Raw genomic sequence first — 19,395 nt, 5'->3', positions numbered from 1 at the left:
ACCACCATCGACAGTAGACTACTTGGAGAGTTCTGTCTGTTTCACCACCATCGACAGTAGGCTACTTGGAGAGTTCTGTCTGTTTCACCACCATCGACAGTAGGCTACTTGGAGAGTTCTGTCTGTTTCACCACCATAGACAGTAGGCTACTTGGAGAGTTCTGTCTGTTTCACCACCATCGATAGGCTACATGGCTGTTTACTGTCGTTGTGTTTGACAATTTTTCTCAATGTGTTCCGGGAACCTCGGAGCACCCCTGATAAACCTCCCCTTCTCGCACTTACTGTGTGTTCCAGGACCACCCAATTTACAAATGAAGCACTGCTGGCCATCCTGCACAGTGCCATCCATAACCCCCCCGGGGGCTGGTTAGTCACCCAGCTAGAAGGCTGCAGGCCTAATCCCCAACCCTCCATCCTGCACAGTGTGTTTGTGTGACCTCTGACCCTTGCAAGAGGAAACAGGAAGTGGCTGAGCAGTATGTTAGAGGAGATAACGGAGGTGCAACCTCGCTGGGTGACTGGCAGGGGGATGTCAGGGATGTTACTCAGGGATACAACACACTTCCTCCCCCAGGTGCACTGTGCTAACCCCGATGACAACCGAGACTCATGAACACAGAGGAAATCGTATATAATTCATTAATTGTCAGTTTGTCAAAATCACCACTCCACTATTTTCAGACGAGCTGCATATGACAAAAAGGTTGGCAGTGAAAATAAAATACAGACAATCGCTGTTCATCATGTGTCAGATGACTCCCATTTAAAGACCATTGGCTCAATCTGTCATTTTACAGACAAAATCTGTGTTGCAGTACTCAGAGGTCATCTGAAAACCATAGAAACAACAGTGTTTGATTTGGTTCATTGTTTATTGTCAATGACATCCCCCTCCCCAAAAAAAGTCCTTTCTCTGATTACAATAAAATCAGTCCTTCATTTAATCTGATGAGCAGAGATTGATTGAGATATGTAAATGTGTAGTAGTCAGATTAGGGGGGGGGGGGGGGGGGGGGGGATAGAATGATCGCAAAGAACTCAAAATTAAAAAGTGATGAAATAAAACACTTTTAAAGCTATATTGAACCGATTAAAAATAGAGATCACATAAAAAAAAGGTAAGGTATAACATAAGCCCCGATGAGAAAGCAGGGGGATTTAAAGGTGCAGTGTAATTATAGCATACATCTACAGTGACTCTTAAACACAGGAGGAAACATCCACTAAATGGACAACGGGCCCCATTTTGTCAAAAGAGCAACAGGCTGATACTTAAAAAGATGCACTATGCAGGAAGTCGCTCTGCCATTTCCTGGTTTCTAAAACTCTAGTAGTTTGCCTAATTTCAGTTTATGTGACAAAAATAAGGTAGTATAGTGTAGAGAATCACTGTTCCGTCTAAACCGCTGTGAAATAGACCAAAAACATTGTTGTTTCAGCTTTTTGAAGCTGGTGTACAGAACCGAAAGCAAAAAGTCACAAGAAAGAAAAATCAACTTTAGCATAGAAATATCACACATCTTCCACTTTTTAAGACTTGTTTAAGTAGAATGAAATATCTATAGCTCACATTTCTGTGAGAATTTGGTCACCCAAAAAGTACACATAGCCACTAAAGCAGAATTTATTACAATATTTCTACTACTCCTTTATAAATGAGACCACGTTATGATTCCCATGATGCATCATGCTGATAAGTCCTGGTGGTGAGACATTTACTATAGCAACTGTTCCATTGCAAAACCTTTTTGGAAGTAAATGCCTCAGAGGAATGAAGTGATACGGAGTGATTTAGACTTGGGAAGCTCAAACAGTAGACACTTTGGGCAAACTATTACAGCAACTGGCAAATCAAGAGCCAAGGATCAGAGAAACCCCATCAAAAGACACCAGTCAGGGCCAAGAGGAGCATTATGGGATAGGGTTTCTGACTCTAGTCATTGAAACACCTGTCCTAACAGGTCAGGTCAACAGGAGGATAGTGCAGAAGCTGTATGGGCTGTGGTTTCTGGTTAGTAATCATTGAAACACCTGTCCTAACAGGTCAGGTCAACAGGAGGATAGTGGAGCAGCTGTATGGGCTGTGGTTTCTGGTTAGTATCATTGACACAGGGACTAAAGAAGGGCAGCACTCTGCCCCTGGGGCCGTTACTAAAGGAGTACAGGAGACTCATGTCATCAGCGTTATAGAAGGACACCTTCCTCTCATCACAGTCCAGGAACACCCCTATCCTCTGGGGAGACCACCCAACCTGCAGGACACAACATGGAGGAGAGAGAGAAACAACCAGATGTTATCAGGTGAAACTGGATCAATGTTAAATTAAAAAAGAGCCACTTCAGCTCCAATAATCCATGGGTCGCACATACACTCTTAGGAAGAAAAAAAAAAGCACAGTTCTCAACGGGAGAACCCTTTGAAGAATCTCTTTGGATTCCATGTAGAACTTCTTAAGGAAGGGGTTCTAAATGGAACCCAATAGGGTTCTAGGTGGAACCCAAAACAGTTCTCCAGTGGGGACAGCCAAAGAAGAGTCAACACTTGAGTTTCACTAAACCCTGAAGTGTCACTACTGTAGCGTAGAGGATCCCACCTGGAGCCGTGTCCAGGGCTGTGTGCCTGCAGAGTACTGGTCTCCCTCCCTCAGTCGTAGGGTCCAGTAACCGCTCTCAGGACTCAGCTTGACCCGGGCCTGACGGTCAACCCTCTCCGACGCCACACCCAGGTCCCACTTGGCCTTGCTGCCCACTCCTACCTAGGAGGGATAGATATTAGTAAATAAATACAATATCCTGTAATAGAATAAACAGCGACGAGTGTTCTGTCCAGGGTGTTCTGTCCCCACTACAGAAACAGGAGATAATCTGTCCCAGGCAAGGCTTACTTTACAATACAATAACAAGCCACTTTAAAATGTGCAGTTGTATCACAGACGTCCACCAAAACTGTTGGCAGAGAATTTGATGTTCATGTCGAGGAGGATCTCTGTCTATAATAAAGCCCTTTTGTTGGGGGAAAAAAAACTCATTCTGATTTGTATTTACAATGGATCCCCATTAGTTCCTGCCAGCAGATTTTTCTCCAGTGGCTGGCCGGGCCTATGCCCTTCCAGGCCCAGCCATAGCTATACCCCTGACCAGTTGTGAAATCCATAGATTAGGTCCTAATGAATGTATTTAAAATGCACTGATTCTATCATTAACTAAAATCAGTAAAATTGCTGCATTTCTATTAAAAAATAAAAAAGTATTATACACATATTTAACAAAAATAGAATGCAGTGTGTGTGTGTGTGTGTGTGTGTGTGTGTGTGTGTGTCGCCGCAGAAACTCCCCAAATACAGGTGTGCCAAGCTTGTAGCATCATACCCAAGAAGACTCAAGGCTGTAATCACTGCCAAAGGTGCTTCAACAAAGTACTGAGTAAAGGGTCTGAATACTTATGTAAATGTGATATGCATTTCTCTTTTTTATACATTTGCATTTACATTTCTAGCCTGTTTTTGCTTCATCATTATGGGGTATTGTGATGTCATTATGGGGTATTGTGATGTCATTATGGGGTATTGTGATGTCATTATGGGGTGTTGTGATGTCGTTATGGGGTGTTGTGATGTCGTTATGGGGTGTTGTGATGTCGTTATGGGGTGTTGTGATGTCATTATGGGGTGTTGTGATGTCATTATGGGGTGTTGTGATGTCATTATGGGGTGTTGTGATGTCATTATGGGGTGTTGTGATGTCATTATGGGGTGTTGTGATGTCATTATGGGGTGTTGTGATGTCATTATGGGGTGTTGTGATGTCATTATGGGGTGTTGTGATGTCATTATGGGGTGTTGTGATGTCATTATGGGGTGTTGTGTGTAGATTGATGAGGGGGGAAAACAATTGAATCCATTCTAGAATAAGGCTGCAACGTAACAAAATGTGGAAAAAGTCAAGGGATCCACCCTACCTCCCAGTAGTGGCGTCCATCTTGGAAGCCCTGAGCCCCCAGCACGTTGACAGACTGCAGGAACCTCTTAGGGTTGGGCTGGTAGGGGGTCATGCTATCACAGTCTACTGCGATGGTTCTATCTCTGGATACGTAGACACTGGGGTGGGCCGTGTCCACGTCGAACGTTACCGGGGCCGGACCTGAGGGGGGAAAGGGTTACATTAAGGTTCAATGCTTTTCAATTTTAGATCACCTTTATGTTTACAGGGACGTCAACCATGAGGCCCAGGTCTCTTTTCTCCAGTGAGCCCTGAAGAGAACTACACAGAAAAATGAAAGCCTTAATGCTTTAAAACAACCCTAGGACAGAGCACATTTAATAACCTCTTTGGGATAGGGGGCAGTATTTGACGTTCGGATGAAAAGCGTGCCCAAAGTAAACTGCCTGTTACTCGGGCCCAGAAGCTAGGATATGCATATTATGGATTTGGAAGAAAGAAAAACTAAAGTTTCTAAAAAAAATAATAATGTCTGAGTATAACAGAACTGATACGGCAGGCAAAACCCTGAGGACAAACCATCCAAAAACATATATTTCAGCCTACCACTGTTTCCAATGGCTGTCATTTTAATTACGAGGCGAAATCCTCCCAGATTGCAGTTCCTAGGGCTTCCACTAGATGTCAGTCTTTAGAAAGCGTTTCAGGCTGGTTTTTGGAAAACATTTGCTAGAATTAGTAGTTATTCTAAGTGGCTCCCATTTTGGCTGTAGTGTTTTCATGCGCGTGGATAAGAGCGCGTTGTTTATCTCCGGTAAAGACAATAACAATTCGCCATCTTAAATTGTAGCGTTTAGTTACGTATTAGGGTACCGGAGGTTTGATTATAAACGTTGTTTGACTTGTTTGGATAAGTTTATTGGTGACGTTTGGGATTCATTTTGAAGGAGGGAAACCGGTGGATTATTGAATGAAGCGTGCCAGCTAAACTGAGTTATGGATATAAAGAAGGACTTTATCGAACAAAAGGACCATTTGTGATGTAACTGGGACCTTTGAAGATCTTCTGTTGTCACTCAAAGGGTAAGGCATTTATTATATCGCCATTTCTGACTTGTGGCGCACCTGCCTGGTTGAAATATGTTTCATGGTTTTGTGTGTGCGGGGCGCCGTCCTTAGATAGTCTCAAGGTAAAGCCTTTTTGAAATCTGACACAGCGGCTGGATTAACAAGAAGTTACGCTTCATTTTGATGTAGAACATTTGTATTTTCATGAACGTTAAATACTTCTGTAATTTCACAGGATAGTTGTCGAGGTGTGCCACTAGCGGGACGTCTAGCCATAACAGGTTTAAAACAACCGTAGGATCAAGAGGGCGCAGACGAAGATGGTAGCATCACGACTAGCTCTTAAACATAGTATTTTGATTTATGCACCATTTTTCATCTATATGTATATAGTCTTAATTAATGCCTTCTTAGATGTGTGTATTGTGTATATGTTGTGTAATGTGTTAGATGTTAATGCACTGTCAGAGCTAGAAGCAGAAGCATTTCGCTACGCTCGCATTAACATCTGCTAATCATTTGGACATGTGACCATGAACACTTGATTTGTATACAGCAATTTCCTGCTGTAAGTGATACTGGAGTTGGTTCCATGTCCGGGGGGGGGGGGGGGGGAGGACGGACAGAGAAACTAAAAAACAGGAACATGAAGGACAAGCCAGTCACGAGATCGCGTCGGATATATGGTATGACTTATATGCTGACTACACAGGCCACGCGCATGTTGATTTTGTCCATCCACACCAGACACGATCAAAACTGTGAAACTATATTAATTTATCACACACACATAAAACATTAAATTGACATTTAGCTAACTTGCTAATTTGTTCTGGGAGATGAACATTTGTGTTGTTATTTTAACTGAAATGAATATAGTCCTTTATATAGCTGGATCTTTGACCCAGAGTCAAAACTGTGTGTGTTAGACAGGCCTTTCCAAATTATCTCCAATACATTTTAATTTACCACAGCTGGACTCCAATCAATACCACAGCTCCCAGTCCTACAGTACTAACATACCACAGCTCCCAGTCCTACAGTACTAACATACCACAGCTCCCAGTCCTAACATACCACAGCTGGACTCCAATCAAGTTGTAGAAACATCTCAAGGATGATCAATGGAAACAGGATGCACCTGAGCTCAATTATCGAGTCTCATAGCAAAGGGTCTGAATACTTATGTAAATAAGGTGTTCATTGTTGATAAATTTCACTGTCATTATGGGGTAGTGTGTCTAGTAGGCCTGGGGGGGGGTGGGGGGGGGAAGAGGTTAAATGTTGCCTATACGTCATCTAGTAGGCCTGGGGGGGAAGAGGTTAAATGTTGCCTATACGTCATCTAGTAGGCCTGGGGGGGAGGTTAAATGTTGCCTATACGTCATCTAGTAGGCCTGAGGGGGGAAAGAGGTTAAATGTTGCCTATACGTCATCTAAGGCCTGGGGGGGGGGGGGGGAGGGGTTAAATGTTGCCTATACGTCATCTAATAGGCCTGGGGGGGGGGGGGGGGGGAGGTTAAATGTTGCCTATACGTCATCTAATAGGCCTGGGGGGGGGGGGAAGAGGTTAAATGTTCTCTTAGGTTGAGGTAGAGGAGCTACGCCCCAGTTACTACTTTTCTATGATGTACTTTATTAACAGGTCCAGATATATTGGTAGGGCTTAACTTCGATGCGTGTTGTCTGTAACTCTGCGACCAACAGCCGAATCAGTGCCAGGAAGAGGAGAGGAATCAGTGCCAGGAAGAGGAGGAGAGGAATCAGTGCCAGGAAGAGGAAAGGAGAGGAATCAGTGCCAGGAAGAGGAGAGGAGAGGAATCAGTGCCAGGAAGAGGAGAGGAATCAGTGCCAGGAAGAGGAGAGGAATCAGTGCCAGGAAGAGGAGAGGAATCAGTGCCAGGAAGAGGAGAGGAATCAGTGCCAGGAAGAGGAGAGGAATCAGTGCCAGGAAGAGGAATCAGTGCCAGGAAGAGGAATCAGTGCCAGGAAGAGGAGAGGAATCAGTGCCAGGAAGAGGAGAGGAATCAGTGCCAGGAAGAGGAGAGGAATCAGTGCCAGGAAGAGGAGAGGAATCAGTGCCAGGAAGAGGAGATCTAATGCGGGTGACTGCAATAAAGACAAGCAGACATTTTGTTTTGTGGAGGTAAGTAGCACCATGCAGGGAACAGGGGGCTATTTGGCATGCATCCTGTACCTAGACCAGCCGTAGGGGCCAGTTGGCACGCATCCTGTAACTAGGCCAGCCGTAGGGGGCCAGTTGGCACGCATCCTGTAACTAGGCCAGCCGTAGGGGGCCAGTTGGCACGCATCCTGTACCTAGGCCAGCCGTAGGGGGCCAGTCCTGTACCTAGGCCAGCCGTAGGGGGCCAGTTGGCCTGTAACTAGGCCAGCCGTAGGGGGCCAGTTGGCACGCATCCTGTAACTAGGCCAGCCGTAGGGGGCAGTTGGCACGCATCCTGTACCTAGGCCAGCCGTAGGGGGCCAGTTGGCACGCATCCTGTACCTAGGCCAGCCATAGGGGGCCAGTTGGCACGCATCCTGTACCTAGGCCAGCCGTAGGGGGCCAGTTGGCACGCATCCTGTACCTAGGCCAGCCGTAGCGGGCCAGTTGGCACGCATCATGTAACTAGGCCAGCCGTAGGGGCCAGTTGGCACGCATCCTGTAACTAGGCCAGCCGTAGAGGGCCAGTTGACACGCATCCTGTAACTAGGCCAGCCGTAGGGGGCCAGTTGGCACGCATCCTATACCTAGGCCAGCCGTAGGGGGCCAGTTGGCACGCATCCTGTACCTAGGCCAGCCGTAGGGGGCCAGTTGGCACGCATCCTGTACCTAGGCCAGCCGTAGGGGGCCAGTTGGCACGCATCCTGTACCTAGGCCAGCCGCGGAGCGGTGGAATCCTGTACCTAGGCCAGTTTGACGCATCCTGTACCTAGGCCAGCCATAGGGGGCTATTTGGCACATCTTCCTCCACGTGATGTACTGCAACGGGGCCATGTATCTACTGCTGAAGCCATTCAAGTCTAGCTCTGGTCCTGGGCCCACGTCTAATGGAGGCCTGGTGAGGAAAGAAACCATGTAAATCACTTGGTGAAAACTGAGGATTTAAAAAAAGGGACATTCCTATTAAATACCTCCCAAATTGCACCCTATTCCCTATGTAGTGCACTACTTTTGACCAGAGCCTATTCTCTTAATTAGTGCACTAGTTTTGTATGAGCACCGGTCAAACGGAGGGCACTATAAAGCCTTCGTACGCCTTTAGTCCAATTTTTGTTTTTTACATTGTTTGAAAACAAACATGTTAGATTGTGGAGAGGTTCAACGCTGTTGGCCATGACAGAGGGGGAGTCAAAGAATCACTCACCGTATCTGTGGAAGCTGCAGAGAGAGGGAGAAATCAGGGTGAGATATTAGCTACGAATTCAAGATGTTGAATATATATATAATTATTATTCAGATCCAATACTCTACTGCAGGGAACACTGCTCTACCATCTCATAGGAATACTTTAAATACCACAGAAATGCATTTTAAAAATCGGCAAACATTTCCTTAAAATCTGTGTTAGAATTTGTAGCATAGCAGGACATTTGATTTAAAACTGCAAGAAGTCTCAGCTGCATGGCAAAATGTGTAGCATTGTAGAAAATGGCCTTAAAAAGCACAAACCTCTAAACCACCAAGGGGCCTCTAAAATGTTCCCTAAAATCTGGCTGCTCCCCCTGCCACACTTCCCATTTAAATAACCTTTTTGATCCAGAAAACCCTGGAATACAGTAGATCGAACTAGATCTTAACGAGCAGTTGGGGGAACATTGTTCTACTTCAACCGTGCTCTCCAACCCTGTTCCTGGAGAGAGAACCTACAGTTGGGTAGCCCTGTGAGAACAGGGTTAGTAAGCTCTGCTCGATGGTGTCAGATACACCAGAGTTAATAAACCCTGAAGGGTCAAAACAGTCCAACAGTAGTCCCCTCTATAAACCCTGAAGGGTCAAAACAGTAGTCCCCTCTATAAACCCTGAAGGGTCAAAACAGTAGTCCCCTCTATAAACCCTGAAGGGTCAAAACAGTAGTCCCCTCTATAAACCCTGAAGGGTCAAAACAGTAGTCCCCTCTATAAACCCTGAAGGGTCAAAACAGTAGTCCCCTCTATAAACCCTGAAGGGTCAAAACAGTAGTCCCCTCTATAAACCCTGAAGGGTCAAAACAGTAGTCCCCTCTATAAACCTTGAAGGGTCAAAACAGTAGTCCCCTCTATAAACCCTGAAGGGTCAAAACAGTAGTCCCCTCTATAAACCCTGAAGGGTCAAAACAGTAGTCCCCTCTATAAACCCTGAAGGGTCAAAACAGTAGTCCCCTCTATAAACCCTGAAGGGTCAAAACAGTAGTCCCCTCTATAAACCCTGAAGGGTCAAAACAGTAGTCCCCTCTATAAACCCTGAAGGGTCAAAACAGTAGTCCCCTCTATAAACCCTGAAGGGTCAAAACAGTAGTCCCCTCTATAAACCCTGAAGTCCCCTCTATAAACCCTGAAGGGTCAAAACAGTAGTCCCCTCTATAAACCCTGAAGGGTCAAAACAGTAGTCCCCTCTATAAACCCTGAAGGGTCAAAACAGTAGTCCCCTCTATAAACCCTGAAGGGTCAAAACAGTAGTCCCCTCTATAAACCCTGAAGGGTCAAAACAGTCCAACAGTAGTCCCCTCTATAAACAGACTGGAATGTGGTCGTTGCAGCTCAAGTCAAGGAGAGTTTCAGGAAACAATCTTCTCAACATTACTTTTTTCCTTTTCTATTAGTCACACACACGCCTACTTGGGATTTCTATAAACCCTGAAGAACTCTTCAATACCTCTACTAGTCCAGTCTGGTAGGTGGTAGTAGCAGCCTCATGCAGGATTCTCATACTGTGATCCAGCTGACTGACAGCCTCTCTGACAGCCTCCAGGTGGCGCTGCAGCTGTTCCAGAGCCACCTCCTGCTCCCTCCGCAGCCGTTCCAACACACACGCCTCCTCCTCTGCAAGGAAGGCCTGCAACGCCTGGAAGTCTCCGTGGATCCGCACCTGCAGTTCAGAGCCAATTCTCTACAGACAGAGGGGAGAGATGGGGAGGGGGGGGGTGGATATCAACCTGGATATAAATCAAATCCTAAATTTAAAGTTGACTGAATGAAGATGAATCCATAGTCGTGTGAGATGAGCTGACCTGAGTGGGACATGAATCAGGAAACACAACAACCAAACCCCCATCTTATACACCAACAACCATCCATAACGAAGGAACATAAATAACTTCTTAACTGCAGTCCTCCCCTTCAACACACTACAGGTTTGACAGTAACGTTATATTTTTGAAACCCATCATCCCTGGGCTGATATACAAAAACATATATACACTACCATTCAAAAGTTTGGGGTCACTTAGAAATGTCCTCGTTTTTGAAAGAAAAGCATCTTTTTTTTGTCCATTTAAAAAAACATCAAGTTGATCAGAAATACAGTGTAGACATTGTTAATGTTGTAAATGACTATTGTAGCTGGAAACAGCTGATTTTTAATGGAATATCTACATAGGCCCATTATCAGCAACCATCACTCCTGTGTTCCAATGGCAAGTTGTGTTAGCTAATCCAAGTTTATCATTTTAAAAAGGCTAATTGATTATTAGAAAACCCTTTTGCAATTATGTTAGCACAGCTGAAAACTGTTGTCCTGATTAAAGAAGCAATTAAACGGGCCTTCTTTAGACTAGTTGAGTATCTGGAGCATCAGCATTTGTGGGTTCGATTACAGGCTCAAAATGGCGAGAAACAAAGAACTGTCTTCTGAAACGCTTCAGTCTATTCTTGTTCTGAGAAATGAAGGCTATTAAATGCGAGAAATTGCCATTGATCTCGTACAGCGCTGTGTACTACTCCCTTCACAGAACAGTGCAAACTGGCTCTAACTAGAATAGAAAGAGGAGTGGGAGGCCCCGGTGCACAACTGAGCAAGAGGACAAGTACATTAGTGTCTAGTTTGAGAAACCGATGCCTCACAAGTCCTCAACTGGCAGCTTCATTAAATAGTACCCACAAAACACCAGTCTCAACGTCAACAGTGAAGAGGCGACTCCGGGATGCTGACCTTCTAGGCAGAGATGCAAAGAAAAAGCCATATCTCAGACTGGCCAATAAAAAGAAAAGATTAAGATGGGCAAAAGAACACAGACGCTGGACAGAGGAACTCTGCCTAGAAGGCCAGCATCCTGGAGTCGCCTCTTCACTGTTGACGATGAGACTGGACAGAGGAACCCTGCCTAGAAGGCCAGCATCCCGGAGTCACCTCTTCACTGTTGACGTTGAGACTGGACAGAGGAACTCTGCCTAGAAGGCCAGCATCCCGGAGTCACCTCTTCACTGTTGACGATGAGACTGGACAGAGGAACTCTGCCTAGAAGGCCAGCATCCCGGAGTCACCTCTTCACTGTTGACGTTGAGACTGGACAGAGGAACTCTGCCTAGAAGGCCAGCATCCCGGAGTCACCTCTTCACTCTTGATGTTGAGACTGGACAGAGGAACTCTGCCTAGAAGGCCAGCATCCCGGAGTCTCCTCTTCACTGTTGACGTTGAGACTGGACAGAGGAACTCTGCCTAGAAGGCCAGCATCCCGGAGTCACCTCTTCACTCTTGATGTTGAGACTGGACAGAGGAACTCTGCCTAGAAGGCCAGCATCCCAGAGTCGCCTCTTCACTGTTGACGATGAGACTGGACAGAGGAACTCTGCCTAGAAGGCCAGCATCCCAGAGTCGCCTCTTCACTGTTGACGATGAGACTGGACAGAGGAACTCTGCCTAGAAGACCAGCATCCCAGAGTCGCCTCTTCACCATTGAGGTCGAGACTGGTGTTTTGCGGGTACTATTTAATAAAGCTGCCAGTTGAACACTTGTTTCTCAAACTAGACACATGATTTTTTTAACAACTTAAATCTATAATCTTCATGTCCAACTATTTGTTTTAAATTGTGACGGACAAGAGGACAGACAGATGTTGATGGATGTCCTCCTAAACCTTTAGACTCCATTGTTCCTCGTCTCTGCATCACACACACAGGTCTTTACCTTGATGCTCTCCATCTTGTCCTTGTCTTCGTTTAGAACAGTGATGAAATCCTCTCGTCTCCGTCTGTGGGCCTCCAACGAATCCTTCTGTTGTTTCTGACAACACATAAAAATAACATGGTCAAAATGTTAGACTACTTCAAAAGAAACAGGTGAGGAAAGCGTTTTCTGTGTCTTAATTGGAAGAATATGGAACAGTTGATAGCAGGGACCCACACCCCTACCCCCATCCGTACAGTCCCAGCCAGCCCTAGCCTTTTGGGGCCCCCTCTCCTTGCGAGGAAAACATTTTAGCCAAATGTCCGTCTCATTCCTCTCCCGGGAACGACTCATCTGTAGCTGCTGTATCCACACTGTTTGGTGAAGTCATTTAAAGGTGAAGTCATTTAAAATGTCAGACTACAAAGTAACAAATAATCTATTTCAAAAGGTAGAAATAAATATATAAACATGTACTTTGGTGGTGGGGGGGGGGGTCAAATAGGTAAAAAAAAAATAATGGTTCTGTTCCGGACACAACTATTGGAAGATAACATGGGTTGATTGAGTTACTGTGACACAACAAGATAAAACCACAGGCCTGCAAGTTGCCCATCCCTGGTATCAGGGAATACAAGAGACCTTTGGTTTGAGACCATGTGTTCCAAATGGCACCCTATTCCCTATATAGTCCCTACGGCCCCGGTCAAAAGAAGTGCACTATAAAGGGTATAGGGTCATTTGGGATGAACCCTAGAGTGAATTATTGTCAGTTAGATTACACTGTGCTGCTTGGCGGAACATGCCTTCACTACCTTAACAGCGAGCGAGAGACGGGAACAGCGAGCGAGCGCCGGGAACAGCGAGCGAGCGCCGGGAACAGCGAGCGAGCGCCGGGAACAGCGAGCGAGCGCCGGGAACAGCGAGCGAGCGCCGGGAACAGCGAGCGAGCGCCGGGAACAGCGAGCGAGCGCCGGGAACAGCGAGCGAGAGACGGGAACAGCGAGAGCGAGAGCGAGAGACAGGAACAGCGAGAGACAGGAACAGCGAGAGACAGGAACAGCGAGAGACAGGAACAGCGAGAGACAGGAACAGCGAGAGACAGGAACAGCGAGAGACAGGAACAGCGAGAGACAGGAACAGCGAGAGCGAGAGACAGGAACAGCGAGAGACAGGAACAGCGAGAGCGAGAGACAGGAACAGCGAGAGCGAGAGACAGGAACAGCGAGACGAGGTGGTCACAGATACACACACACATTTGAAATGTCTTTATTATTTTGGAACTTGTGAGTAATGTTCACTTCATTTATTTTTGTAACTTTTGTTTATAATCTACTTCAATGGTTTGGTAATGTCAACATACGGGGGAGGGGGGAGCAAGATGAGGAACTAGAGGGACACATGTGAAGCCATTTTCCCCCCCATTTCCTTAACTCAAAGATCACTTTCCATCCATGTTCACATGACTTGAAACTTCTATTCGTTAAAGGTTTCAAACAGAATCCCTGAGTCAGCCGCAAGGCCCGCTACCGCGCAAGGCCCGCTACCGCGCAAGGCCCGCTACCGCGCAAGGCTGAACCAAAACTTCAGTGAAAGGCTTGAAGTTAGACACAAATATAAAACCAACTCCGTCATTTATTGGATAAACCAACAATGTTTGAGCATCACTGTGCCTTCAGGGGTCTGAAGGGGCCCCAAAACACATCACACTCCATACTACAACACATCACACTCCATACTACAACACAACACACTCCATACTACAACACAACACACTCCATACTACAACCCAACACACTCCATACTACAACCCAACACACTCCATACTACAACCCATCACACTCCATACTACAACACAACACACTCCATACTACAACCCAACACACTCCATACTACAACACAACACACTCCATACTACAACACAACACACTCCATACTACAACACAACACACTCCATACTACAACACAACACACTCCATACTACAACCCATCACACTCCATACTACAACCCAACACACTCCATACTACAACACAACACACTCCATACTACAACACAACACACTCCATACTACAACACAACACACTCCATACTACAACACAACCCACTCCATACTACAACACAACCCACTCCATACTACAACACAACCCACTCCATACTACAACACAACCCACTCCATACTACAACACAACACACTCCATACTACAACACAACCCACTCCATACTACAACACAACCCACTCCATACTACAACACAACCCACTCCATACTACAACACATCACACTCCATACTACAACCCATCACACTCCATACTACAACACAACACACTCCATACTACAACACAACACACTCCATACTACAACACAACACACTCCATACTACAACACAACACACTCCATACTACAACACATCACACTCCATACTACAACACAACACACTCCATACTACAACACAACACACTCCATACTACAACACAACACACTCCATACTACAACACAACACACTCCATACTACAACACACTCCATACTACAACACAACACACTCCATACTACAACACAACACACTCCATACTACAACACAACACACTCCATACTACAACACAACACACTCCATACTACAACACAACACACTCCATACTACAACACAACACACTCCATACTACAACCCAACACACTCCATACTACAACCCAACACACTCCATACTACAACCCATCACACTCCATACTACAACACAACACACTCCATACTACAACACAACACACTCCATACTACAACCCATCACACTCCATACTACAACACAACACACTCCATACTACAACACAACACACTCCATACTACAACACAACACACTCCATACTACAACACAACACACTCCATACTACAACACACTCCATACTACAACACACAACAGCTGAACAAAGAAAAAGACAACATAACTAACTCACCTCTATATTCTCAACATAACTAACTCACCTCTATATTCTCAACATAACTAACTCACCTCTATATTCTCAACATAACTAACTCACCTCTATATTCTCAACATAACTAACTCACCTCACCTCTATATTCTCAAACTAACTCACCTCTATATTCTCAACATAACTAACTAACTCACCTCTATATTCTCAACATAACTAACTAACTCACCTCTATATTCTCAACATAACTAACTAACTCACCTCTATATTCTCAACATAACTAACTCACCTCTATATTCTCAACATAACTAACTCATAACTAACTCACCTCTATATTCCAACATAACTAACTATTCTCATATTCTCAACATAACTAACTCACCTCTATATTCTCAACATAACTAACTCACCTCTAACTAACTCACCTCTATATTCTCAACATAACTAACTAACTCACCTCTATATTCTCAACATAACTAACTATTAACTAACTCACCTCTCAACATAACTAACTACCTCTATATTCTCAACATAACTAACTAACTCACCTCTATATTCTCAACATAACTAACTAACTCACCTCTATATTCTCAACATAACTAACTAACTCAACTCAACATAACTTCAACATAACTAACTCTCAACATAACTCTAACTCACCTAACTATATTCTCAACATAACTAACTAACTCACCTCTATATTCTCATAATATTCTCAACATAACTAACTAACTCACCTCTATATTCTCAACATAACTAACTCACCTCTATATTCTCAACATAACTAACTAACTCACCTCTATATTCTCAACATAACTAACTCACCTCTATATTCTCAACATAACTAACTAACCCTGTATATTCTCAACCCTCTCTTAAAATATCTAACTCACCTGTATATTCTGGACATAACAGTCCGAGGTGGAGGCCCTAACCTTCTCCACCATGGCCGTCACCAGATAGTTGGTCTGGAAGTGTTTGTTGGTGAACTCCTTCCTACACTGGGGACAGGAAACCGGTGTCTGGGTACCCCTCCAGTAGGTACTGATACAGTGCTTACAGAAGTGATGCATGCACCCCAGCATCACCGGCTCAGTAAAGAGGTCACAGCAGATGGCGCAGGTCAAGTCTTCTCTGAGACTGGACTGGCTCTTACTGTTGGGAGCTGCCGCAGACATGATGGGGACGGTCTGTTCTTTTAGAAATGAGGCACTTCAGTTCATAGACAGGCTAGAGGCAGACACAGGGCTGGTCGCTAAGAGACTGGAGGGTGAGAGAGAGAGACCCTGTCAGATAATGCTTCTTTTGTGTCACACACACACACACATCAGTACAGTAGCTGTACACCTAGCTACATTGAATCTCAATGACATCAACTGTCGGGAAGCTAATAGTTTAGCCTTCTAAACTCGTCACCATCTATAATGGAATTGATCAAAACACAAATGATGTTGTTTTCAGCCAGGCTACAGTAACAGCCTTCAGGGAGAGTGCACCCACAGCAAGCAAATAACATTTGGTCTGTTACATAGCTAACCTTTAGGGTAGGGCGGGGGTGTCCAGTAAAGAAAACATGCATTTACAGCTCATTAGTAGGCTGGACAATAAGGACGAATCTAAATTCACATAAGGCTGAAAAATTGGCAAAGGAACGTTGTCTGAGCCGAGCCCATAGCAGAGGAACGCCTGTTTAGACTGAAGAGACGCTTAGATACATTTCCCCTAAATGCCACCAAAAACAACATGTGTTATCCCATTATTATTTTACCACTACAAATCTGTTCTGGGGACAAAACTGGAAAAGAACTCGAGTAGAAAGTAAACCTGATGGTGCCAAGTTTGCTTATGTCTGCATAACGAGGAAGTGGGGGAGGGGGGGGGGGGGGGGGGACTATTTCTGGTCTAAGGATCGATGACAGCAGAGTAGCTGTCCAATCTTAATTATAAAGAGGAGAGTATCCTGACTAAAATGCTGTACGAGCTGGAATAAATACAAATCTAAACATTGCAGAATATTTAGTGAAATACAGAAGCATGCCTCTTCATAGGAAAACAATGGGGGGGGGGGGGGGGGGCTCAACGTTCAAAGGGCAAAAGGTATTTCGGAGCTGGCGTTTGGTGACAATGGAGTACGCTGCCCTGCCTTACATCATTAGAAAGATAAGATCATCATGTTTAAAATGGTGGCCAATTAAAACAAATATAAATTTACACATGGAGTTATTTGGCCAAATAGACATTTCCCCTATAGCAAAATAATGGGACGAGCTCAGAGTAACAGGAGTCATGTTCTTCACATCTTTACCGAGCAGTAACGTGGACAGGTCTCATTGCCCACAGTAGTAAAGTACTGCGCCCTACAACACACCGGGAACAGTCGGTTCTGACGGCGAGTCGGCGCGCAACTACTAATACAGGAGTTGGCAGGGTGAAAAACGGCCTTAAAATAAAGGCCTTGGGGTTGTTCTTTCCGTGTTTACTTCAAAACTACGGCAAGCAAGCTGGGACACATGGTAATATTATGAAGAGACGAAAATTAAAAAAACACATGTTAAAAATGTGAATGTGTCCAGCCTGTCATTAGTTACCTAATCACAAAATCATTTGAGTGGTTTTCGTAATAACACGTTAGCTGGTCACAGTTCTCTAAACTCGAAAGTAAGCTGGATATTGACTCAGTCAGCTGATATTAACGGGAACAGTTCAGCTGGGGGGGATAATAACTAAATACTTATCAAAGGATACAGTACTAAAGGTCGTTTTTTTTTTACACAAATTAAAACGTGTCAGTTTGTCAATGTCACGGGGTTGGTGTAATAACATGTTCAACTACTTTGTGATGCCTTTAGATTGAAAGAAAATTAACTACGAAGGGAATAATGTTGTACTTTCTAATTTAATTCTCAAACCCCGGCCTTGTTCGGTCTCTTTCGTAAGTTTCCCCCTTAGGTTTTCCTATTTGCACCTCTGGTTTTGAAACCTTGTGGTTATAGTTAGCTGGCAAGCATACTCCTAGTTAACTAATGCACGGTATCTAGCTACATGTTTTAAAAAAAACAACACACTAGCAAGCTACTATTTGATTATTTGGTATGCAAGCTACAACTTGTGTATAAAGAGTCGAAGGAATGTGACCTACTGTCTCTGCAGCCCGAGGTGGAGAGCTTTACCACGAGCTCTTCGCCAGATGTTAGTTAGTTAGTTAGCTGCTACTGAGCCCCGCCTCGCCAGGAAGTCCAGACTCGGGGTTGCCAGGTCTATTTACATTTATAGCCCATACCTAGTCCAAAACCCGCCCACAAGGCCTGAAAACCACTTCCATTTCAACTCCTTTAATGCGCCTAAAAATCGTTTCTGTGCTTTGTCGCCGTTATTTATTTGATGCGCGTTAATGTTTTATGGAGAAAAAAAGGGTAGGAAGTAGATATCTCTATTATGACAATTTACACAGCCTACCTTCAACTGGTAAACAAGTTGTCAAGATGTGTGCGCATGCGGCGCTGTCTCCTCTGAGTCAGGTGACCTAGCTACCTGCAGCAGTGCTGTCACAACACACACTCCTCCTGCCCTAACTTATTCACCCAGTAACAAACTGCCTGATAAGCATCAGCAGCAGGTCACAGTGAAATATATATATATATTTTAAGAAAAATGGCGTGGCGGCCACGGTGTAATTTAGAAGTAGGCAAAAAAAAAAAAAAACATTTTCACCCGATACATCGTTTTCTAAGTAGCTCAATGTAACAGAGGACATGATGTAATGTGCACGCCCCAAAAGTACAAAGGCTTCCGTGATTGTTTTTTATTTAACTTGACTAGGCAAGTCAGTTAAGAACAAATCTTATTTACAATGACGGCCTACACCAGCCAACTGTGCACCGCCCTACGGGACTCCCAATCACAGCCGGTTGTGATACAGCCTGGATTCAAACCAGGGTGTCTGTAGTGACGCCTCTTAGACCGCTGTGCCACTCGGGAGCCCAGGTTCATCTGACGGGGTCAGTAAACAGTGGGAAGCAAATGATCCAGTTGTGTCATTTCACTTCTCATGGCTGGATTTTGTTATACATTTGGACCTCTGGCTAGTTTGAAAAGAAGATCCATTCAAAGCAGTGTTTGTTTCAACATCAACGTTTTTAATTTATTTTATTTTTTATTTCACCTTTATTTAACCAGGTAGGCCAGTTGAGAACAAGTTCTCATTTACAACTGCAGCCTGGCCAAGATAAAGCATAGCAGTGTGACACAGACAACAGAATTACACATGGAGTAAACAAACGTACAGTCAATAACACAATAGAAAAGTCTATGTGCAGTGTGTGTAAATGTAGTAAGATTAGGGAGGTAAGGCAATAAATAGGCCATGGTGGCGAAGTAATT

The 19,395-nt window shown here is 44.6% G+C and overlaps 1 protein-coding gene across 1 annotated transcript; it reads right to left on the bottom strand.

Annotated features, from left to right (window-relative positions):
* Positions 1 to 856: 856 nt before the first annotated feature.
* LOC139391172 (tripartite motif containing 105) lies at positions 857 to 18,239 on the bottom strand. Its single transcript, XM_071138742.1, has 9 exons — positions 18,155 to 18,239; positions 15,909 to 16,278; positions 12,117 to 12,212; positions 9,866 to 10,099; positions 8,379 to 8,392; positions 7,954 to 8,069; positions 3,962 to 4,143; positions 2,598 to 2,759; positions 857 to 2,255 (listed from the first exon to the last, which is right to left on the bottom strand). The coding sequence occupies exons 2-9, from the start codon at positions 16,191 to 16,193 to the stop codon at positions 2,040 to 2,042; spliced, it is 1,305 nt and encodes a 434-aa protein (XP_070994843.1). The 5' UTR covers positions 16,194 to 16,278; positions 18,155 to 18,239; the 3' UTR covers positions 857 to 2,039.
* Between the last annotated feature and the right edge of the window lie 1,156 nt (positions 18,240 to 19,395).

Source organism: Oncorhynchus clarkii, chromosome 31 (assembly GCF_045791955.1).
Source record: "Oncorhynchus clarkii lewisi isolate Uvic-CL-2024 chromosome 31, UVic_Ocla_1.0, whole genome shotgun sequence".
Taxonomy (NCBI): domain Eukaryota; kingdom Metazoa; phylum Chordata; class Actinopteri; order Salmoniformes; family Salmonidae; genus Oncorhynchus; species Oncorhynchus clarkii.
This window is presented reverse-complemented; position numbering and strand designations above follow the sequence as displayed.

Bases quoted from the DNA above. Each gene is read 5' to 3' on its own strand.
- LOC139391172 (XM_071138742.1), bottom strand. From the start codon at position 16,193: ATGTCTGCGGCAGCTCCCAACAGTAAGAGCCAGTCCAGTCTCAGAGAA. The intron at 12,213-15,908 runs GTGAGTTAGATA...ATGTGTTGTCAG, and splicing joins GTTATGTCCAGAATATACAG to AAACAACAGAAGGATTCGTT. The intron at 2,760-3,961 runs GTAGGGTGGATC...TATCCCTCCTAG, and splicing joins ATGGACGCCACTACTGGGAG to GTAGGAGTGGGCAGCAAGGC.